General features: G+C 37.9%; 1 protein-coding gene across 2 annotated transcripts; it reads left to right on the top strand.

Annotated features, from left to right (window-relative positions):
- Window positions 1–12,951: 12,951 nt before the first annotated feature.
- On the top strand, window positions 12,952–14,417 carry LOC133106936 (homeobox protein Nkx-2.4-like). Of its 2 annotated transcripts, XM_061216071.1 has the most exons (3): window positions 12,952–13,321; window positions 13,738–14,171; window positions 14,244–14,417. In XM_061216071.1, the coding sequence occupies exons 1-3, from the start codon at window positions 12,952–12,954 to the stop codon at window positions 14,415–14,417; spliced, it is 978 nt and encodes a 325-aa protein (XP_061072055.1). The 2 variants fall into 2 exon arrangements, with proteins under 2 accessions (XP_061072055.1, XP_061072054.1); XM_061216070.1 differs by having other exon boundaries at window positions 13,738–14,417.
- Window positions 14,418–25,043: the final 10,626 nt, after the last annotated feature.

Below are 25,043 nucleotides of genomic sequence, written 5' to 3'. Positions count from 1 at the left end.
TGTGTATGCTGGCTCTCCTGTCCCAGTTTTTCTGGTGGCATACTATGTAGCAAGATGCCACAGAGTCTGTTGCCACCTTCCCTGAGTGTGCCCAAGGAAAATCCAATGAACAGCGTCCACAAGGCCTGCTTCAGCGCCTGTCCATTCCTCATTGCCTATCATATTGCCTATTGTCACTTGGCTCTAAAGGGATGAAAGTTATTCTCATTATTGTGGACTGGTTCTCTAAGTTCCCCCGTGGCACTATCCAAGCTGCTTTCATCCAAAGAGACTACCAAACTCTTCCTAAACCTCTTTCTGCCATTGGAGGTGCCGTATGACAGAGGGCTCAATTGTCCTCCAGCTTTCACCCCAAGGCCAAAGGCCAAACTGAACCAGGCACTGGAGAAGACCCTGCATTGCCTGTTGGACAAGTCTCCTACATCCTGGGTCAACTCGCTTCCCGAGGTTGAACTCTTGGTCTGTCGCACGCACCAAGCATAGAAGAGAGCTTGCGCCTCACTCGTGTATCACGTAACGGAGATGAAGTGGTTTGCTGATCACTGTTGACGGCCCGCTCCCGGGACACCATGGGACAGAAGGTCTGGCTATCTTCATGAGACATTTCTCTCCACACTATCTACTGGAAGCTTGTGCCACAGTTCATCGATCCATACTCCATCACCAGAGTCATCAGCCCCTCCGCCGTCCGGCTTATTCTCCCACCTACCCATCAAACTCTATGTAGTGTACCGACTGTACAGTAGCCTGTGTGGGCTGCCTTTTTGGATAGTTTTGGACCATTGCTTGGGACCTCAGCTATGTATTGGATTAGCTTTGCTACACCTGTTTGCCCCGTGTTTGATCTTCTGCCACTGACCACTACTACAAACTTGATTACCTTTGTCATTCCCGTCTGCCTGCATTTGACCACTGTTGTCTGAGTTGCCGGTAGCTTAATAAAGACACTTATTCTGCCTACCTGGGTTGCAACTGGATCTTCGGTCCCGGTACCTGATACACTTCTTTTACATATCATTACAAAAATGGCAGTCAAAATAATAAGAAATAAAAAAAATTTATAAAAAGGTAGTAGAAGTCATTCCTCAACATGAAGCCCACAGCTCTATAGCAGGTAGGCTGAATATGCCACCATAATTGCAGCAGAAAATCATATTATATTCCATCTGAAAAGTGTATTCATCATGATAAAATAAAAAATAATTTGCCGACCAAACACCAAAATATCTGCTGAAAACTTCTTTTTTTTCTAAATGTATTTTCATCATTGTTTAATCAACAAATATGATAATGCATGTTGGTGACTGCACCATCAGATTAATAGAGGTTAAAACGTTGAGCTTCTCTTTTTGTAGTGTTGTGTAATTATATTGCCTAACCTTTGATTCCTTGAAATACAGCCACAATATGTAGTTTATCTGATCTGATAAAAGCTACATGGGAGCTGAACCCAGAACAAATAACATACAGGTAAAAACATCTCATTTAAATTCAAGGTTTGTTCACCTTTATTGTGTTGCACTGGGTCCATTTAAAAGTTTTCTTCATCTCAACATAATGTGCGAGCCGGGTGTTGAAAGCACTTTGAAACTCTCGATTAGGCAACTGTGTCTCTTGCCTGGTGTGTGAAAACATGCAAAATTGAGTTCCTGGCATTGCGTGAATGTTACCTGCACATCAGGAAACACTTGTTCTAGATAGCATCTACTATTTGCCAACATTCCAGTCGTGAATCCATACTCAATTAAGTTTTTCATGTCATTGTGAGAGCCGTCTGGAAATTAAACATTGATAGTGCCTGGTGTGACAGACTGTCTAGAACGGGAACTGCAAATAACAGAATATAACATATGTTCAATTTTTATGCACTGTAGCCAGAAATCATTTTCTTTAAAGGAATGCATCTAATAATGTTCTTATTATAAAACTTACTATTATAAAATAATGAATACTCAAGATGAACAAGAGCTTTTCCTTCATTCTGTACATCCAGGACCCCAAAATCCATCTCTGAACAAGCCATCAGCAAAGTGCCTGCAGACAATACAATCATCTCTTCCTCCAGCTGTCCTGTGGCCAATGTCATTTAAATAAAGTGAAATTAAGATTTTAGATTAATTAAATAATAATCCATTGTTAGCAATAATCCAATATAAAAGATTCAAGATGAGTGATCCTTTTTTATAAACATTTAGAAGAAAACCAGGTGAGGCTTATAAAACTATACTTGCTTTTTTTCTATGTTGGGCAAAGTTTACATATTTCCTAACATAGATATTTGGCTGATCTCTCACTACAAAAACCTGTTCACTGTGGAGTTAACTTTGACTCATGATTTTTCTTCAGAAACACAGTTTTGGTGAGTTCAGTGTTGGCCAACATTACCCTGCAAAGAAAAATAAAGTGTAAATTGAGGGGAAATACTTGAATCCAGGCCTGAAAGTTCAGTAGAACTTCTGTCCATGACTTGTTCTAGGCCCAATAAAATTAAATTATGTTTACAAATGAAGTAATGTCACGAAGATCAAATTTGCTGCAAATTCTCACTGGTTACATGTTGTAAACTGCACTGTTAATCCTAATTTTGAATAATTGAGGGCATTTTTAAAGACTCCATAAATTTTTAGATCGTTGGGGGCTGCACAGTTTTTCATTCATTATGGAAGTGTTACAGGGAACTGCTTTTGTCATGTTTTTCAACTTTATATGTTGTTTAACATTAGATTAGATTCACATCAGATTAACGTTTTTTTAACATTAGATTAGTTGTTCAAGATTAGAAAGGAAATGCCGAGTAACCTGAGAAATTGATTTATAGAGAAGTAGTACGTACCACGCACTTGGGACTCTCTTGTTTTCCCTGAGAGAAATTGCCATTTATGAGCACATACGCGATGATCTATGATGATGATGATGATGATGATGATGATGATGATGTGTTTGTGTGTGTGTGTGTGTGTGTGTGTGTTAAATTCATCTGCAGAAGACAATTACCCTCAAGGCAATTAGACGAATTGAGATTAGCACGAACATTTTGCCATCGGAGCGGAGGGACTGGGGCCGGGGGGGGGGGGGGGGGGCATGAAGGCAGTCTCGTCGCAGCTTTATTTGCGCGCCCTTCCTGTAGAAACGTTTAATCATACCCGATAACACGTAAACTGCGAAACCACACTTCTAGCCGGGGAAATGTATCGCATTTTCCGTAAAAAGAATTGTTGTAGTCGTTGTTGTCACACCGAATTTCCATGGTCAAGAATAATAGAGCAGTTAAAGTACCAGATACCAATGTCTGCTCTTCACCCCAGAAAATGACCATATATCTGTGATATGTAGGCTTACCGCATGTGGAAAAAATGCAACTGCTGCTTCTGAGAATAAAGCTTCATGTCACATAAAAATATTTTATAAAAGTTATAAGAATGGGACAACGCGGATGTGACCTCAAAACAAAACAACTGTTCTTTTTCCTACGTCGAATGATTATCAGAAGTTTTTTTTTTTATCATATGTTTCCATAGGTTTGCCCAAATTTAAAATATGACCTGATGCACAAAGGCACCTGTTTCTTAGGGGTTAAGGGAAGAACAGTCAATCGTTCCTGTTCTCTCACCCCAGTCTACCACTCGTGCTTCATATAAGTTGGATTTCCTGAGGTTAATAATTAAACTGTCAGTTATCAATTCAATATATAATTAATAGGCTAGGCCTATTTGCCTCACACACAAACATGTATGCTACTTTTTTAATGACAGGATTCACTTGAATATAGAACAACCGCTCAGTATAATAAGTCTGACCTACTTCATTTTCGTAATTAACTGGAATCTGTTCTTGGATTAGATCTTTAGATCTTATCGGCTATAAACAATGGTGTTTTGGGCAAATTATTTTATTTTGGTATTATTTTTACAGTTAATGGCATTTTCAGTATAGCGGATGGTTGGGTATACCTTTGAAGCTAGCCATAGTTTACTAATTGTTCAGTAAGAAGTAGGCTACTTGCAAGGTCTCTCATCACATCAATAAGATGTATGTCACAGACATACTACCCTTCGCTCATTAAGTCACAAAGATAAACATAGCTTACACATAACATAGACACATTTTCTCTACGTTAGCTTATTTGTCATGTAGGCCTACGGCCAGGAAGACCATTTTAATCTATTTGCCGGCGTACACTTACTTTGCAGAATTCTTACATATTTTCCCAAAAAGTCAATATGTAAGCATTTCACATATACATTTAACAAACACATAGAACTAATGTATAATGAATCCAAGTACTTACTGGAATGTAGGCACGTCCAAAACCCACACTATCGGATAATTTCCCTCTTTTTGAAGCTTCTACTAGTGGGCTACTTTTTAAACAAGTTATTGCTACCAAGCCAAGGTCAATAACAAGTCTGTCGCAGTAAAAAAAATAATAAAAAGAATTGTGGAGTAATTTTGGAAGTTTTTCGTAAACCACCTTGCGTTCTACGAACTCCCGGATGATTGAGACGACCCAATCTCTGCTCCTGTTCTGCCATCTCTGGTGTTTTTTGCAACCTATTAGCATCATTTCGTCCATTAAGCTACATTAATTGCGTGTGAATGAAAACTTGTGTGGAAGAAAAAGGTCTTCAAGAGGCCTATCACATACTTGGTGCACTTGGACGGACCTTTAACCTCCTCGGCGGAAGGTACGCACCGTTTCAAGTAGTGCTACTGGAGAGAAATGCACCTGGCCCGTTTTATGCTGCAACTGGTTGACAATAAAATAATACGAATAAAAAAAACCTTAGAAAACAGTGGACGCCAAATGTAGCATCAATTAACTAAGCTACTTGATCTTTATAAAGTATAGAAAAATACTAAATACTAGTTTAGTAATATACTAAAATATTACTTTTTGAAAATCAAAAATACTTGAAAAATTATTAATCATTACTTTGTGAGTATCTTTGTATTGATTCATTCTTATCCTGAAAAGTTGAAATATGTTGAACAGATCCTAAGTAGTTTCCACTCATATCTAAATATATGTAGCATAACGAAAACTAGGCATATTATTATTATTATTATTATTATTATTATTATTATGTATAACATGCGTTAAATTTGAGGAAACTATAGATAAAGTAGTACTAACCGTTAATGTTTTCTACAGCTATCACAAAAAACCTTTTACAGTAATTATACATTAGTTTTCCCCTATCTTATTAGGTCTAATACACTATGAAACATTACTATTGTGGTAATGCAAACATTGATATAGGCCTTCTCTTAAACTGTAATTCGACATCATATAGTTATTAACCTAATTGTTTCTGCGCGTATGAGCGGTGGTATTTCTCGGGAAATCTAAAATGATTTTTCATAACATATTGTTTATGACTTTACATCATGTAAAGTAAGCTAAAGTTAGAGCGAATAACTCTTTTGTGAAAATGAAATCGTTTGCGTAATATGTGCGTAATAAATGAATTGGTCGCGGAAAGCATTATTCAAAACATTATCATTAAATATTAGTCTGAGATTTTAGATTTTTTAAGGCATTATCAAGAACTACAATTGGTTTTAATTGGTCCTAACATGAAATAATAATACTTATACATTAACCAAATGTTTAAAGTAATCTTCAACATCTACATTCCCCTCCCGAAATGTATTAATTTTGTTCACCTATTCAAGTATACTAACACTGGCTATTAGTCTAATGGAAATAGAATTATGTGAACAATTGCTGTGCATGATGCACATTCAATAGTCATATGGTCATATTTTCATAATTCCATGCAACTCCAAGCTTTTTGTAAAGGAAAAGACATGATACAGGTGCTGGAATTTCGCCATTTATCCACGTCTACCGAGCAGTTGCTAAGTGCTTAAATAAATTAAAAAGGCTTTAGAGATTTACCCAGTCTCGAGAAACCGAAGCACCAATAGTGGCTTTATCAAGAGACTTACATAATTAAGTTTTCAGTTGTTTTCTGAATGCCTGTTTGGCTTGAATATTTGGCCCCCACCACCCCTCCTCAAACCATGTTTTGTTAAATTAGTGAATTTACCATTTGGAGCAAACACGAGCCAAGGGCTATACGGCTATATTAGTCACGAAACAAGGAGGTATATTCCAGAAAACAATAATGACTATGTGAGACGAGGCATTTGCCTGTAAATTGCATGTACAAACAACAAATGCAAGTTTGCCAAGAATGTTAAATAGAACAATATTATCTACCACTATTCGCACATCCTGTGGAGAGGCTCATGCTATTAGTATTGGTTAGCCTGGAACAGTTTTTCGCTACAAATGGCAATGGCAAGATAATTTAACAGTTTTTAATAGTTACACAAAAGTAGGGATTGCGCAATAAAATAGCCTGTAAAGGATAATAACTAGGTGCAAAAAGGCAACGTGCTGTACTATCAACTGACTTCCAAAGAAATGAAACATAAACTTTTCGTACAGTTGACATAAATGGAAATGACAACTAAAACGCAAAACAAACCCATACAAAAGGCATATAACCTATGATGTATTTTACTTTACGGTTGGGTGACCGTTTAAATAATTATCCGAAGTAGCGTTGCGCGCACCGTAAAAATTACACCCCCATTTACTTTTAATTAAGATTAATAAATAATATGAAGTGTTCTCGCAGTCTAATCAATAATATTATGTTATATTTATGCAGTAATACGACTTGTAATCTGTTGCCTTGATTTTATTGGGTAGATATGGTGTATCATATTTTACAAGGCGGTATAAACTTGTATCTAAATGCTGTCAGAAGTACTGTACATTCTTATGATTGATACATTAAGCATTGTTCGGATAATAAAGAAGACACGAATGAACGACTCAAGAAGCGGATCACATATTGATCTATAGGTGATAAGCGCCTGCTTCTTGCATTGGGCCTTCAATGCAACTCGCAGTTCAGACACCTTAACTCTTCTGAGACATTTTAGTCAATAAAGTCGTCTACTTCTGTTCTAGAGGCAGCGCTTATCTATTTAGATACATTAAAACATTTAATAAGGGGGGATATTATGGGGCAGGCTGACAACTTCAGTCCCCGTGAGACCTTTCGGCTGCCTGTGGTTTTCTCGCAATCGTTGGCATTGCATTTCATATTCCGCTCTTTATTTAAGCAGATTTTTTTTTTTGTTACAGGCATTGACTAAACAAAGGGGAGCGGGCTCTGCCCGTGTAACCCCGAGTCTTCATTCTGGAGACTTGCCCGACATTAATCGCACACCTTTGAAAACGAGGAACAATGTGATGCATTAAGATCTGGATTAAGTTTAGGAGCTTCCTTTGCATGATTACAAGCTTTCAAATCGGGTGAGCTGCGTAAGGCAGGTGTCTTTGTTTAGGAGGGAGAACGTAATAAGAACAGATGTGTTTGGGGGTAGGGGGCGACGCACACGATGTGTTTGTCATTTTTTAAAAACGCTGCAACTCTCTAAATGCTTATTGATAAGTTTTTGATCTTGGTCAAGATGTCTTGATGGTCGCAATTGGTTGCTAGTTTAGAAAAGCTGGTCCTCGGTGAGAAAAAACGAGCTCATTCGTTTCGCTTACATCTCTGATGTGTGTTTGAGGCGCTGGTTCAGGACCTCGGCTCTCACTCCAAGCGCTCGGGTCCTTCACTGACCTCTCCAAATCTCTTTCTGGTTATTGAACCAGCATACCGGCCTACGTGAAGTGCTTCGGTGACCACAGATTGGTGGCCGTCTGCTGTAAAGCTATCAGCATCATGGGTGGGGAGAGGGAGATTGATGATGGTTTTGTGGTGGTGGTGGTGGTAGTGGTGGTGGTGGTGGTGGGGGGGGGGGGGGGGGTTCAATCGATATGTGTTTTGAAATATGAACGCATCACATACCTATGGGTAACATAACGTGATCAAACAATCCTTAAAACGTCAAAATGGAAATGCAAAAGCTACTTTGTATAAATGAACGTTATTAGTTATAAAGTTGCCACTGAGAATGACTGCAACAATTTACGGCGAGGGGTCACGCGCAAAGTAACCTATTTGGAGACGAGATGACCACAGAACTATAACATCCATTATAGGTATTAGGCTTGTGAGTAGTGTGATTTCTTAAAAGGAACACCATTGCATATTTTACCGTGGCACTGGACAGTCCCTTCGCCCAGATGTTTATGGGGTTAAAGATTGGCCATGTAAAGTAACGTCTCCCAACATGCCATTTATGTCAACGCTGATATGACTTTACAGGCCTCAGCATATGTGTTTTAGAGTTACTGCTAGTTTTTTGTTTTTTCTTTAGATAGCTATTTCAGTGATATTTAATTAATCAGTTTCTCATCTTGGTGTTCACACTGCTCGATAAAAGTGAGTGATTTCAGGATAATGCAAGCAAAACAATAATGCAAGCAATCTCTGATTTTATATGTATTTTTATTAATTTATTAAATAATTTATTACCTTTTATTGCAGTAAGACGCACCGTATCCGATGAAAGATCGAGCAGGGAGCATAGGTTATTTGCATTATTATATTGTTTCAGATGTTGGGGATGAGACATAAATTCGGCATGTTGTTAGTTTTATGACCTCAGATAATTCATCTTTCATGTTTTTTCTTTCCATCAGCTGTCCTGATTACAGTCTAAGGCGAATCTGCAACGTAAAATTGGCCATATGACCATGGCTTTGGCTATAGCTGTGAATATATGTCCATGTATTCGCCTGTGCGCATGTTAATAAAAACATGAACTATTATTCTAGTCTCGCTCATATAGACCTTACAGACATACATGTTTTTCTATTTAACCTAGCGCATGTCAATGCAACTTAGGCACTCAATACCCTCTTTACATTCACACAGTCATTGGTATTTGAGTCAATATCAATGAACGTTGTTTGTAAAATATCCCGGAAAGTATGGCGTATTTGTCTGCACTGTTTTATTATAGGGAACACGGAGACATCGGAGATAAACAGTACTAATGGAAAGGCTTAAATAAGAAAAGAGAATATCAATGGTTAATCCAGTTAGTCTAATTTTAAAATATGCATCTATATACTTACCCCGTGCATGCATCTATACCGGCGAAACGCTTACTTCTTTCTTCTTTCATTTGCTCCTATTTTCCCCCGTGTGTTTTACACATGTAATTAATGCCCCGCAGTTGAGAGTTCATTTAATATTGTCCACACCGAAAATGCGTATCATGTCGAAATTCAATTAAGATTTTTAATGAATAAACAAACATGCAAAGGTAACGTTCCGGAAGCAAGTGCCGACTTTTACATTTACAAAATAGTCCGAAAATGATAATGTTGTGCACAGAAGCGATGTATTTCCAAAATAGTCCTATGTTTCATAACATCCGGAAGACAGAACAAATTAGGCGTCCAAATAATGCCATTCTTAAATTAGTTTGCGAATCTTGAGTGTAGCCTGTCAACGAAGGGTGTAGGCTACAGTTGGAACATGTGTTCGCTACAAATCACTATCAATGCACGACAAGACGATGTTTAGATTAATGTTTACCATGTGAATTGAGAGTACAAAGGAAAAATAAACGATATTATGAAACCGAATGAACCTAAACAAAAGCATAGCCATTGGACAAACCTTTAGTCCCATTCTTAATGCAAGATCCCACTGCGCGGAAATATCCTCAACGTTGGGTTTGAAGAAAAGGCCTTCAGCGACTGTCGATTTAGCGACAAACTATATAGTTGACGCTTATTTGTGACGTTAATTTAAGAAAACAAAAACAAAATAGCGTTGCAGTTCATTTAGGCGTTGATTTCACATTTATCGCTGCTCATTGTACATGTGCGACCAGCTCGACAGCTGTGGCTTTCAAGTGACTGTGTTCCGTGGCCCTTGGTCATGGTCTATGACTTAATATTCGACAAGGTTGAGAGGTCTGCTTCATTTACATATTGAAACCCACTAGCATGAAGCTAGAGGTCCTGTGACTGTAGTATACTTTGTCAGCCGACCCAACTGAGAAAACCAAGGAACAGCGGTTTCAAACACTCACGAGCGGTCACTCGTGGAGTTACTAACTTTTAAAACCGTGGTTTGAACGATGTCAAGCAAACTTTGATCGTACTTACAACATTGTGTGAGCTTTGTAGATCTAGATGCACAATTTCGGCCGTGTATGACCACAACTCATATTTCTCTTATTCAAGATCATTGAAGCCTTGAAAAGTTTTGACGCCTTAACTGCTTTGGCTATGTATTACGCTTAAGTTGAAATACAACATATGACCACTGTGTTTTAGATATGAAAGGACACATTTCAGTTTAATTGAATGATGCTAGTAAGTACGCCATATTTAGTGAAATAAAATTCACGAGGACATTCATTTATTATAGGGTACATTATTAGCATAACGAAATCAGGTTATTCCTTATGTTTTTGTATGTAGGCGTTGTTCTTCAAAATAATTTAGTACGTAGTTACACCCTGAACACAGTGTCTTGGGCATTCCATAAACTAATTCCATAACTATTACATTCATTACGTTGAAAAACCGCTACCATGGATGGCACGGTCACTTATGGATGGCACATGAACCTGTTATATATATTAATGAGAAATGCTCATTTTGCCCCATGATATAGCTCTTCATCCAAAAAAAGACTTGAGTGTAGGGATACACATCCCTGACGCAAATTCCTACTTGGCCAAGTTATTTAACAGGGGCTTTACACTGACCAAAACGTCCATGGCATATAGTTTGATTACACATATACAGAGTGATTTGTCTTTGCCAATACACAAACATTGCCAGCTACCATGTTAGCCTATGATAATGACGATGACGTTGATGATGATGATGGTGATGATGATAATGATGATTATTATTATTATTAGTAGTAGTAGTAGTAGTAGTAGTAGTAGTAGTAGTAGTAGTAGTAGCTAGTAGTAGTAGTAGTAGTAGTGTTGCTGTTGTTGTTGTTGTTGCTGTTGCTGCTGTTTAGGCTCTTGTGCGAATGAAAAATGTGTGTGTGTGTGTGTGTGTGTGTGTGTGTGTGTGTGTGTGTGTGTGTGTGTGCGTGCGTGCGTGGTGCGTGTACATTTTATATATATACATTTTCCATAGAGTAGTTCTTCAGCTGCAATGTCATCACAGCGGTATTAAGGTCTCAGCATTTCTTTCACTATGCCTGCGTGTTAAGTAAAATCGTAATGAGTGGAAACTTTGTCTTCCACGTCTCGACAATATGGTGTCTTAGAACGAAACGCAAACTTGACTGCAATAACTTCATAATAATTTCAGATGCGTGCATAATGAAGCATGTCATTTACTTTCATACTGTTCAATTGACTTCCAGGCAATTCAAGTCAGACTATAGCTAACAAGCTATGTCAAGCTAAGACTTCTGTATTGCATACACATTGCCTTGTTTTCAACTTAATCGATGAATACAACTTTAAAAACATGTTTGAGACAGTAATTACACCGGCATAACTTCCCCAAATCCTGTAGAATGATTTTAAACATATACATTATTTTTAAATTACATTTACAAATGCAATCTCTCTTTTAGTAAACTGATATGCTAACAACAACAACAACAACAACAACAACAACAACAATAATTATATTATTATTTTTATTATTATTATTATTATTATTATTATTATTATTATTATTATTATTATTATATACAGCATGTGTGTACTCACTATATGCACAAATCTATATATAACAAACTCAAAGGCGACACACACACACACACACACACACACACACACACATATATATATATATATATATATATATATATATATATATATATATATATATATATATATATATATATATATAATAACTATGTGTGTATATGTGTTTGTGAGTGTGCTCCCTTCAAGAATGTGATCTTGATCATCAAAAGAAACTACTTTTCTGTACTAACAAATGCCAACCATCCAAATAGTCAATTATATTGCATATAGATATGGAAGGTATATTGCAGGTATTGAATGTGATTCCCAGTTCAATGTGTATTATGATTATGATTATGATTATGATCGTGATTATTATTATTATTATTATTATTATTATTATTATTATTATTATTATTATTATTATTATTGCTGGTGTTGTCGCTAAAACTGAAAACACATTATTTATACGAAATTCAATGAACTGTGTAACTTTTCGAATAGATTTCATTATAAATGTACTCTGCTTAACCTTTCTTTAGTTTTTTTATTACAAATTCGTAGGCTAAAATTACTAAAAAGTAATATACTCACAAGATAGGATCCCTATCCTCATTTTTTATCCTCTCGGGGCCTTTGTTACCTTGAGCTAATTTAAAAAGTGCCTCCCTCTGTTGGAATAAAATGATGCTTAAGACGCATAAATTAGGTAGTTATACAATGGAGAAGAACCTTCATTGTACCTCTTTGACGATGCTCGGTGGCGCTTATGTCTCGTCAAAGTGCTCTCAAAGTTTGTAGAAAGTATGGCAATTCCCTATGAAAGCAGGACAATGTTTCCACTGCCCCCAAAATTCCATTTTCAACGGTTCAGTGTTTCAAAGCACGGGTTACACACGAAAAAAAAATATTCCACACGAAACCTTTTTCATTGATGATATATATTATTGAAAGCTGCGAGAGTGGAGAAAATCGCTAAATGAAATGCGTCTATTGGCATCATGCTTATCTTAATATGAAACTAACAGCATTTTACTCAATTATCTTGGTAAAATGTCAATGACTATTGTTTGCTCGTTTAGGACGTTGCTCCGCCCCCCATGTTTGTCGTAAACCTGGCGCCTGGCTACAATAAACCCGAGATAAGAGTGCCTAGGGCTCGCCTCCTTCTCCAAGGCGATCAATCGGATCTCAGGCATACCACAAGCACTCTCTTACGTAGACATCCACAAGGAGAGAGCTAATACAACAACACGGCTGATCTGCTCCACAAATTTACCTGCTTTCTGCACCATGTCGTTGAGCCCAAAGCACACAACGCCTTTCTCAGTGACAGATATTTTGAGTCCTATCGAGGAGACCTACAAGAAGTTTAGTGGCATGGACGGCACCGGGAACCTCACCTCTCCACTGGGAGCTTACCGACAACCTCAGGTTTCTCAGCCTGGCATGCAGCAGCATTCTATGGGCCACAACGCTACCGTCGCGACCACCTACCACATGCCACACAGTGTCTCTCAGTTCTCGCACAGTGCCATGGGAGGGTACTGCAATGGAAGCATTAGCAACATGGGAGACCTTCCCTCGTACCAAGAAACCATGAGAAATAGCGCAGCAGCAACAGGGTGGTACGGCGCAAACCCCGACCCAAGATATTCAACAAGTAAGTCGTTTTTTTCATTTGATTTTTGAAATTATTTTTATTGAATTATGTTTTTGTACACAGTCATTGTTAAAAGTCACAGGACCTCAACGGATTAACCAAAACCCAAAACAAAGAGTTCCCACAGAACAGCCAACTGAAGTAGGTTTTCACAATCATTATATGTTTATTTGATATTTAAACATGCCATTTAATTATTTGTATATTGTCTGGTTAATTTGGAACACATTTTATTTTATTTGACCAAGATTCAAAGTAATGTCCGCGTACAATTAATCTATAATTATAGTACAGAAATTAATTCGGAAACAAATCCGGGAAACACACAATCCGATGCCCCATTAGAGACATTAACCGATTCCTTATCCTTATCTTGCTGATAATTGAATGCATGTATATGTATATATATTTTTAAGTTTCTAGATTCATGGGACCTTCCACAGGTATGAATATGACCGGAATGGGGACGTTGACAGGAATGGCGGACGCCACCAAATCCATGCCACCTTTGCATGCGGCGCCCAGGAGGAAACGGAGAGTTCTCTTCTCTCAGGCTCAGGTGTACGAGCTGGAAAGGAGATTTAAGCAACAGAAATACCTCTCGGCACCAGAGAGGGAACACCTGGCGAGTATGATCCACCTCACGCCGACTCAAGTCAAGATCTGGTTCCAGAACCACAGGTACAAGATGAAACGGCAGGCCAAGGACAAAGCCACGCAGCAGCTGCAGCAGGAAAACAACCTGTGCCCGCAGCAGCAGTCTCCGAGGCGGGTGGCCGTTCCCGTTCTCGTTAAGGATGGTAAACCATGTCAGAATGGCTCTAACACGCCGACGCCAAATCAGCAACAGGTCCAGCAGCACCAACAGCAACAGAACGGCTCTGGGGGAGTTATACCCGCTTCCAGCAATAGCATCAATCAGCACCAAAACCAGCAGGTGAACCCTTTGGTTCAGGCCCAAGACCTGGAGGAAATGTCACCAAGCCCTCCGTCTCTGCACAGCCAGATCAGCAACCTGGCACAGATTGACACTTCTGCTGTAGATTACACCAACAATATGGTCAGTTCGAACCTGCTTTATGGCAGAACGTGGTAGGACCTGTGGTAATTTTCCTTTTACGTTACCCTATGGATAGAGGTTGCAAGCCCAAAAAGCAGACAAAACAATGTATCATGTTGATATATATCCAACTGTGAAGACTGTAGCCTTCGATGGACTTGAAGGACTGCACCATGAAGCCTTCCACCTGGTTGGACCACAATTATTAGATTTTTTAAGCGCAGCTTATTTCTTCCTTTTTTGAACACTTAAACGGTTGCCGGTGAAACTGTTTGTGTTGTTTATTTTGGGACTTCTGTTAATGTAGTAAATGTTTTTGAACAGGAATGCTGCTTCTCTTGGAAATGCGAGGGACCAGGGCGGGAGAAGGGGTTTCAGGTATAAACTTTTCAAAAGGGAATTAACTACCACACCATCCAAGTGTTTACCTGATATTTTATGCTACGTATTGTAAAATAATTTAGACATTTAGTTAAAGCGAAAGTAGAACATGTACATTTGGCTAACACACCAGACTGAGTTTACCTGTATTATACTTGTTTTGAGGCAAATATTTTGTTTTATTTCTTTTGTAAGTTAAAAATAAACAAGTGATGGCTGCTGTATATGTTTCAAACCAATTGAAGTTAACAATAAATCATTTGAAGTGCAAGATATTTCTGAAGGTTTAATTTTTAACGATTTAGTTCGAGTGCGTTTTCATTATAATATGATTCAAAATTAATTGAATTGGAAGATAGGGGTCGATGGGGGTGCAGCATTATCAATGTTTTTTTTAATTACTTTTTATTTATGTTCAAAAATGGATAACAGTGGAACAGACTAACATGTAAATTAATATTAAGTGTATGTTAATAGTATTAATGTATTAACCTCTATTAGGAAATGCGCGATAATTCACTTGACCCTTGATGTTCCGCTCAGTCTGTAAACAGATGAGCTACTCTTACTATTTAGATATAAAAACAATTTTTAGATACAATTTTCACGAGCAACTCGGTTACTTGTGCGTTTATTTAACGGCATTAATTGCCATATCTCCATTGTGTACTCAAGGTTATAAAATGAATGGCATTGTATATTTTCAGAGATTTCAGATAGATTCGATGATTCCAACCACATAGCAATATGTTAGAGGGACAGTCAACACACTGAGCTGCGCGGTTTGCATCCAGTTTCCCACTAAACAACAAAGATAATATACTGTGGATGCATATTGTTAAGAACATTTATTACAAATGAAAGTCAATATACAGAAATGCTGATAGTAATGCCTTTTAACGTTTGTTTAACTAGGTGCAATCTCAGAAAGGTATAGTGGATGTACATTTTTCATCTATAAGGACATTTCCTAAATGTACCCTGAAAGAACATTCTATTTGGGTATATACCTTTTGCAAGTAAAAAAGGTAAACATGTATTATGTATTACTAGTCAGTAATTTTATGTAGCCTATCTATAATGTACCAACACAGAGGCAATAGTTTTTACCTTTTTAGGCAATTTACTTACTTTCTTCTGAGCGTGTATAATGAATCTAATCTATTATATGCAACCTTTTTTATATTGAAACCGAATGCAATGTGTAAAAATAATGTATTTTCGCATCTGTTTAAGTTAACTTTCTCACTGCATTATAATATAATATCGAGTCGATTGTGGTGTTTTTTGTTTTTTAAGAAAAGATTTTTTTCAAAGTAAAACAAGCAAAATAACTTATATTTCCCATTAATATTATTGGGCCTAAAAATAATTATATATTTTATAATTATAATGATGATGCTTCATGCTTTATTAATAATAACATTATTATTGTTATTATTATTTTTATTGTAATATAATATTACTTCTACTAGCCACTGCTACTACACAGGTTTCATATTTATTCAGTTATAATTTACACTAAAACTCATCGTGCATCTAGAGGTTCCTCGTTTCAGTGTAGTTGAGCCTATACCGTAAAATAGTCATTATAGAATTTTCCAACATCTCTCGAGTAAACAATCAATATTACCAATATTAGAGAACCGCATCACTATTAAATTCTTTAAATAATGAATACTTGCATTTCCAGGCCCAACTTATTAACAAAAACATGAATCCAAATCCAAATAACCCCTTGCTGGAACTTGCTGGAGCAAAATGTGGAATTAATAGTTTTTAAGTTTGAAGTTCCAAAAATCTCTAAATAACCACAACACTACTCGTATTGAATTGCTCTTGTGGATTTTAATACGTTTCAATCAGTGATTATTGTGCATAACCACATTATGCGTGTGTTATTTACAATAATTTAAAACGATTTGGATGCACAGCATTACCCATGCGTTTTCACTAATAGATTGTTTAATTGAATAAAGTGTACGGATTATCCGATGATACCTAGACCAGGATGCTTGTAAAATTGTTTACGGCGGCGAAATGGCATTGAGACATGTACATACATCATAAGTAGCTACAAGGAGTTCAATTAGTTATATGTAACCTACATACCAAATGCCGCATTCTTTAAAGTAAGGGAATATCGGTATTGGGATAAAATCAGGTAAAACTTTTGTATCACTAAACTATTTTATCACTCAAATTCATTAAACATTCGCACTTGGGTTTCATAATTAATTACGTAGGCTACTATAATATATATTTTTTACTTTGAATCATGGGCTTGGCTATGAAGAAGACCGTGTGTCTCAGAAAAAGAGATATTGAAACTACACATACGAATAAAAAAGCGAATAAAAACACCGTCTAGGTGTAAATGCACTCAATGGAAAACTCGCCTGCAAACTGGCTGCAGAAACCGAAAAGGCTTGGGGCGTAGGCTCAATATGAGTTAATATTAAGAGAATAAATTATTAATATACTACCTATTAATATAAATGAATAGAAAGCGATAATATAATGATTAATGATAAATAAATAAAAAACATTTTAAGCTGAAAATGGCTATTGAGTGTTTTGTTTTTGTTATACAAGGGCATGTAGGCCTATGTAAAACTTTATAAAAAAGCAGGTTTTTTATTTATTTATGTAGTTTTAACTAGCCTTAGTAGACATACATTTGGTCCAATTTAGTCCAACACAAATGGTCAAACCCACACATAAATACAAAATATTTATTGTGTATGCAACAGTTTTCATGACATTCTGATTTATTGTCGCAGATTCCCCTTTAAAGACAGAGAAAACCTAACTCCACATACCCGTGACCCCCAACAAATCAACACAGTCACTTATGTTCAGGCTGACTTTTATTTTTTGTGGGACATTGACAGTCGATCCAGAAGAGCATGACTAGTACAATGGCAAACAAGGGAAAATAGACAAAAACAATACAATCAATAAGAAGAAGGTGATTATCTTTATTCCAACATAATTATTTCTTAGTAGGCGAAAGTTGATAATTCCTTTGGAATTGAATCCTCAACACGCATACACACACACAAAAGTGTATGAGTGGAACTACAGATTTTGGACAATATCAGTACATCACAATAAAGCTCTCTTAGCTGCCAGCATTATTTTTAAAAACCATTGACTGGCGATTACAAGCATTTACTGCATGCTCTATAATTTAGATGCAGAAGAGGCCATTTAAAACTGACTGAAAAATTTGACCCCTCTTTACGGTAATTTATCAGAAGGGTGGTGAAATTTTGTCAATTGCCGTCACACAAACTTAATTCCTTTGTATGGTCCACTACAAATCACAGAAGACATTATTTGGTTATGTAGCTTTTTCTTTTCCCTGAGTTAAATTAATAACAACCCCCCCCCCAAAATAAAAATAAAAATAAAAATAAATAAATAAATAAATCTGGCCAGATCTCAACTGAGAGGAAAACAGCCAAAGTGAGAAGGTGGTCTTGTTTTACTTACTGTATATTGTGTGTTTTCAAAAAAACTCTTGTGGACATTTGGCAATGTGGCACTGCTGTTTATGTGTTGGTTAGTTGAATGAATTGAAAAATAATAAATACATCATATATAAAAAATCTGTATCCACCAAAAAAAGACACCCGTTTCTGGATGTATTTCATGGAATTTAACCGAATGTCTCTTCCTGCCTTGGAGCCCATTTTCAAGTATGGCTGCCTCAAGATTCTGGAAGCCTTCCAGAAATGTAGTCCACACCTAGACCTAGGCCTACACCTCGACCATAACCATTCAGGAGAGAGAGGGAGGTTCAAGCAGTGACTCAATAAGATAATAACGTCTGAAAGGCTCCTAATGTATTAAATAAATAAAGAGGAATGTGAGTTTTTGGCGGTGGGGGAGGGAGGCTTCAACGGCAATGAGCTACAGTAGCCGAAGCTGAAGCTACTGTAGCTCCTTCTTCGCCATGCAGCGTCTCTTCGTGTAGTTCATCTTCCCCAGGGAGTGGGAGGGTTGTGGGTTACCTGTTTTTCTCCCCTTAGCCATTACAATGATTGTCATAGAAATCGTCACAATGATGTTGTGATGGCAGTAGCCTCCCTGGCCCACTCTAGTCCCAGCTGCTGGAGCTACTGACAGCAGTGTTGTTCAGTTCTCCAGTGCAGGTCATGCTCACAGTCATGCCTGGTTAGCCCAAGGAAAGCATCGAAGGGGTTTTCAAAAACAGGTGCTGCAATATAAAGGCGAGTTGCTTGCTTGCTCGCCACATTTGGAACCTTTGCTCCTCCATAAGCACCATACTCCACTCTCTCCTCTGCCAACCCTCAAACACACGCACACAGACAGACACACACACACATACATACACATAGGAAGACAATTAGCATGTCACAAATGTTTACAATGCGACAAGCAAAAATTTGCTTGAACAGTTGGAACATACAATGTTAAAGCCACGAAGAAGGAGCGAGAGAGAGGCTTTTCTTTTCAGCAAAGGCCAAAACAGAAAGTAAATGTTCCAGAGTAAAGGAGACGCTTTATTTTCAATAATGCACAGAATGTCTTGGGGGATTCCATTCTTTCCAGTTAATTGCAGGTTACAAATGAATTCTTACCGTGGAGTAATTTGAATCTAAGGCAAGGGGGCCTTGCTTGTATTCTCCCATCCCATTATTCTGCTTAATATGTCAGAAGGTCTGATCGGAGAGAAACCTTTTCAAGTTCCATTGATGCGGATTTCAATTGACCACGGTGACCTAGCAACACAAGTACTAATTGGCACAGACCGACAGACGCTGCCAGTGTAGTTCATATGGAGGCAGAAATTCAACAATTACACATTAAATATTGGCAGGAAAATAACTCCTTTTTGAGTAATGCTGTTTATTTGTCCACAGAAATGACTTATGCTCCTACTACATTTCTGTTACATACATACAGTAGTGAATAAACATGAAACCTATTTATATATCATATTGTATCTATATATAAATACATATTGAACCCACTCACAAATTAGTATCAAAGTTATTTGTATCCATTTTAAATATGCGAGGTTTAAAACTGGCAACTCCCAATCCAGAGACTTGCTAATTGTTTAACATGGATGCTATCCACCAAGTGTCAAGCACATTATGAATTCAGAATAAAGCTGTGCTTTACTAGTTGCCAACCTGTCATGTAGGGTCACTAATTCTAATTCTTCATTTTAAAAAATATGCTCATTCTTTACAAGTAAGCACCCAAATTCAAAAAGCCGCCATGAGCATTCTTCATCCATACCCCCTCCCCCCCACCGTTCTTGTGAAATTCTTGTCAAGGATACTCCCTCAATCTTGCTTCATGTAGAATGATTAAAAGACAAGCACCGCTTTTCAGGGTATAGTAAAAGCATGCCTCGGATTGACAAGTGCTGTGAGCGATTTTAATTAGTATAATGCCTTATCATTCTGGCAAAGCAAGGCCAAAAAACAAAAGATTTCTCTAACACCCTCACCCCACCCCTCCACAGTCCCAGATTCTAAATGTATCCATCATTTCCACAGTACTCCGCCATCATAGCCGCAGTTAACACCACCATTTTCTTTTGCTTTTTCACTGGCTGCAAAAAAAAAAACTGTCAGCTTTTGGGGATCAAAGGAGCCTGTGCCACAGGAAGCCAGAAACTTTTCTAATTCCAGTCATTTCAAACTGGGGTGAAAAAAAACCACAGCCAGCCCAAATAATCATCCCTGGTCAGAATGAAACCATTTTCAAGGGGGTCATAGGACTCAGAAAAGCAATTCTCATTCTAATAGATTTCCATGAAATTAAATAAATGAAAAGCGCATTCTACTGTTGCCTTTGGTTTTTTGAAGATAACAGAAAAGCAAAAAAAACCTGCAATAATGCACTTTCTGGGGCTGAAACCGCCTAATTCTGCAGCTTGCCATGAATAACATTTTAGCAATATGCGGTATTATAAAACCAAAGCGACCTTATGAAGTCTTCCGTTCCTATGATACGGGGCTAAGGGGAGGGGAACCATCCCTTATTACCGAACCATGTCACATTCTTCCCAATGTCTTGCTGCTGTCCGACTGTGGAAGCTATAATCCCCCCTCCAAGTTCCCTATGCATTTCATTGAGCTTGTTCATAAGTAGTTAAAGAAACTGTTTTCAGTCGCCACTAATAACTACTGACCTTAAGTGACACAGGCCCACAATAGATTTGTCAGGCCTGAAAAGTTGAACCAAAGATGCTGATTAGTACTTCAAGAGGTCTGAACCAAGAATCAATAGGGAGTCTGTGTGGAGCCCAGTGGTTCCAACATGGAAATAATCATGGTGGAAAACCATTAGTTATGCCTCATTAAGTTCTGCGAACCTCCTTCAGCAAAATTTATTTAGCCCTGCTCAAAATCTAATGCCAACAGCCCCCTCCCCCCTTTGATCAGAGATAGAACCATTACGCAACAGCTTCAATCAAAGCACAGCCTGGAAAATGCGTGTGGAACACTGTATCAAATATCTGAAAGATTAATAAGACAATGTGTTGGATAAATAAGGATTCTGTCATATACAGTAACAGGGAAGACTCAGCAATCAAGCTCAAATGGTAACTAGTCATGTTTTATCATGTTGACCATAAATTTAATCGGAGCCTGCAGTGACGAAAGATATCTCACATTCAGCAAGGTCAGTCAACCCTAAGCTGACAAAATATTGTGTTTAAGAGCCGGTGAATGAAAAGCAAATGTTACACTGGATGCTGCTGTTTACTTTCTAAATTATTTAAAATATTCTCCCCACCCCCACTAACAGAACTAACATCTAAAAAGATGCAATGATCAAAGCTGCACTAACAAATTGAGCAGAATTTAACATTATAAAAGTGATCATTTTAGGCTAGTGACAAAGACCCCATTTCACAAACATCAATAAACCAATCAACAAAAATGACTAACTGAAACAAATGAAGATGAATTTTTACATTTTTCAATCACCACTATTCAAGTCTGTTTACTCTCTTTGGTTTAATACATATTGCCTTATTTGAGCTGGAGATTGATTTAGCTCAAAATTATACACTTCAGTTATCAATTGGGCAGCATGTCTTAAAATTCAAAACAACTGACAATTTCAATTTAACACAAAACTCTGTACCAGGAGCAGATTCATTCCTAACTGCAGCACTAGGGTATACTTTGAAAGTGTAAATGTACTTGCAAAAAGTACATTTACCTCTAGGAAAACATTGTAGCACAAATAATGCTGTTACAGTGCACTCCAGCTAAAAATGTCCCTAGAAATGTGCACAATGTGTCTTACCTTCACTACTGATACTGAGTGTATGGAGGAGGCATTCTTTGAAGAGAGACTCACTAAGGTTTGAACAATAAGAGCCATCAACAACACACTTTTATTCCGATACCTTTATCCCCACACTTCCATCAACAACACACTTTTATTCTGATACCTTTGTCCTCACACTTCCAAATGGTGGCATTTGACTATGTTTGAATGTGGTATGAATGCACACAACTAGTCTTTTTCTAAAAACCCTTCTTTTCACACCCTAACAATCTCCATATATCAGAAAATGTCAAACCCAGCTGGGGGGTGCTCCCAATGCAAAGATACACGAGAAACCATCAGTGAAAAAAAAAACATACATTAAAAAACACACTTTGGATGAACCCGGTTGTAAGCCCCTGATATTCAATATTAAATGGGGGAATGCTCCGTGGGAGAAAAATGCTAGCTCTAAACCCAGTCAGTCCTCCATGGTGCAAACTGTTTCAGCAGAAGCTCTGTTGCGAAATATACTTTGAGGCTCCCTTGATCCACTTGAACCTACCCATGCAGATCACTGACCTAGGATTCTGGACCCTTGTAACCATTTGTCCATGACAAGAAAAGATACTTTTTTTGGGGAAATGGCGGTTACGTTTCAGAATCAGCAAATTTACATTATGGGGAGTCTCGGCAGTTAGGAATGAATGCGCATATTCTTGGAATTGGTTCAGCAGCAGGAAAGCCATTAAAGCTGCACTGCTCCCTGCACAAGAAGGAACCCATTTAAGGCATAGAGGCATCACACAGGAAGTTGATCCAAAGTGCCTACCTGTGACCCACATATATCAGCCCTCAAGCCCCACTGCCACGTCTGCCATCAGATATTTTTCCTCTCCCCCGAACGGATTACAGTTGGGGAAGAAATTACACATTTGTGACCACGTGACGATGAGAAACCCTTCAGGTCACAATAGGATTTTCAAAATGCAAGTGTGCTGCATGTGGACTTTGTACTGCCACCGCCCCCCACCCCCCTAAAAAAGGGAAAGGGGGAAAAGAAATAACCACTGAATAGGCTACATTGTGAATTGCTGAAGTATTCTGGGTCCCTCTTCCCCAGCATTCATAAAGCTGCACTTTTTTAACTAGCAAACGGCTTCTTCCCAATCTGAGGTTGCCAAGGCGATGGCCAGCTGCGTGCTTGGGCCTGTTTGTTTATAGGGGCAGGGCTGAAGAGTGGCTCCAATGAAGACAGCAGAGGGGGGTGATAGCAATGCAAGTGCTAGTGGGAAAAACCTGGGGGTGGGGGCATGAGGGAGCATTAGGAGGTTGAATGAAAATAGGACAGGGAAATTTGCATTTATTTATAGTCCTGAACTATAAAAATCCAAGGTTAAATGAGGTTGGTTGTGAGCAAAATATGCATTTCAGATCAACGGAGGGTTTTTTATTCCTGTAAAGTTATAAATTATCATCAAAATTGGAGGATGGCAGTTGTCCATATTCCACGATTTTCCTATTTTTCAGTTTTGTGTTTTTTTTAAAGAGAACTGGCCTAACTGCCTTTGAGCAGTAAAAATGTGTCACCTACATATGACAATAGGAACACAAAGCCAGGTTAATGTCTTGTTTTCAATTTTGTCCTTATAAGAAGCCATCTTGCGATATGAAAATTCTGCATTTTGCTATTGAAAAGTATTTCTAGTTCCATATGAGTATAACCATATGTGTTTGTCCAAGACCTGAGTACTGAGGCCCCACAACAAGGAAGACAGTGTTGTGGATTAACTTCATTAACAAAAAAAGTTACATTCTAAAGCCAGGGCCTGCAAATTAAGTTTATTCACACTTAAGCATTTGAGCAAATTTGACATTTAATAATCTCTTCATTCAACAGGGAAGGGGGAGGAGCTTGAATGACCATTAAACAGGAAGGTCAAAAAGCACAGAGGGACCACCCACTTTCCATCCAGTTATCACCCCCCCTAGAAACACAGTAATTACAATTTGACTCCTGTTATTCCCTTCAATAAACTTCCAGATTGTTCATTGTCACCAATGAAGTACCTGTGTCTTGAAGGACAAAGAGGATTACACCTAAAATCCTGCTTCTGTTCTCACTCATCTTTAAAGGCAACAATCAGGGCCAGAGAAGCCAAATATTTACATGTATGGAAGAAACAGCTGAACGCGCTTGTCCACAGAGAACAGTGATGAGCAGGCCAGTAATTATAGGAAACATTCAAAATGAAGCTTGTCTTTTTTTTTACACTGTTATAATTACAGTAATTAATATGTTTTAATGTAGATAGCTAAAGATAGAAGTGGAGATATATAAACAAAACCTAAAAACCCTCAGCCCCCCAAAAATGCCAACAGTACATGACAGATATACCAAGGCTCTATAGGTGTCTAATGAAAAAAAATTGTGTGTGTTGCAATAACATGGACTTGACAAGAGTTTCAAACTGCAAGTTAGACTACAATGAAAATCAAATGAAGAAGACAAAAAAATGAAGACAACATATTTAGAATGGCTATTCAAGCAATTAGGGCTGACAACCGTGGAAATACGGGTATTATTTTGGTCGATGCTATATCCTTTAGCATTTGCTGGAGTGTTTGTTTGCCCTAATTTAAACAGCTGGTCGCAAAGGCGATGTCATGTAAAGGAGAAGAAGGGGGCATTGACTCTACCCAGCAGGGGGTGGCGGGTCTGTGAAAGGGAAAGTTAACTTCGCTTAAACACTTTCTCCCCAGTGCTCCATGGCCAATGAAAGAATCCTGCTGTAAGCCCTTGTCCATGCCTGCTGTCTCACTGTTACACCCCTGCCTAGTCGCACTCAGCAGCTCATTAATGGCAATATTGACAATAATGAAAATTCCCTTCCGCTCTGAGACGTGAGCATGTGCTGATTAATGCAGATCTTATAGATCAAATATTGTATTTGATGGTGTAACAATCCTACACAAAAGTAAATCTTTGGCAAAAATTAAGTGTTGGATAAA

Source organism: Conger conger, chromosome 1 (genome assembly GCF_963514075.1).
Source record: "Conger conger chromosome 1, fConCon1.1, whole genome shotgun sequence".
Taxonomy (NCBI): domain Eukaryota; kingdom Metazoa; phylum Chordata; class Actinopteri; order Anguilliformes; family Congridae; genus Conger; species Conger conger.
Note: the sequence above shows the minus strand (reverse complement) of the source record. Positions and strands in the feature narration are given on the sequence as shown.

Excerpts from the sequence above, each read along its gene's own strand:
- LOC133106936 (XM_061216070.1), top strand. The coding sequence starts at position 12,952 with ATGTCGTTGAGCCCAAAGCACACAACGCCTTTCTCAGTGACAGATATT. Across the intron at positions 13,322-13,737 it reads CGACCCAAGATATTCAACAA|TTTCTAGATTCATGGGACCT; the intron begins GTAAGTCGTTTT and ends TATATTTTTAAG.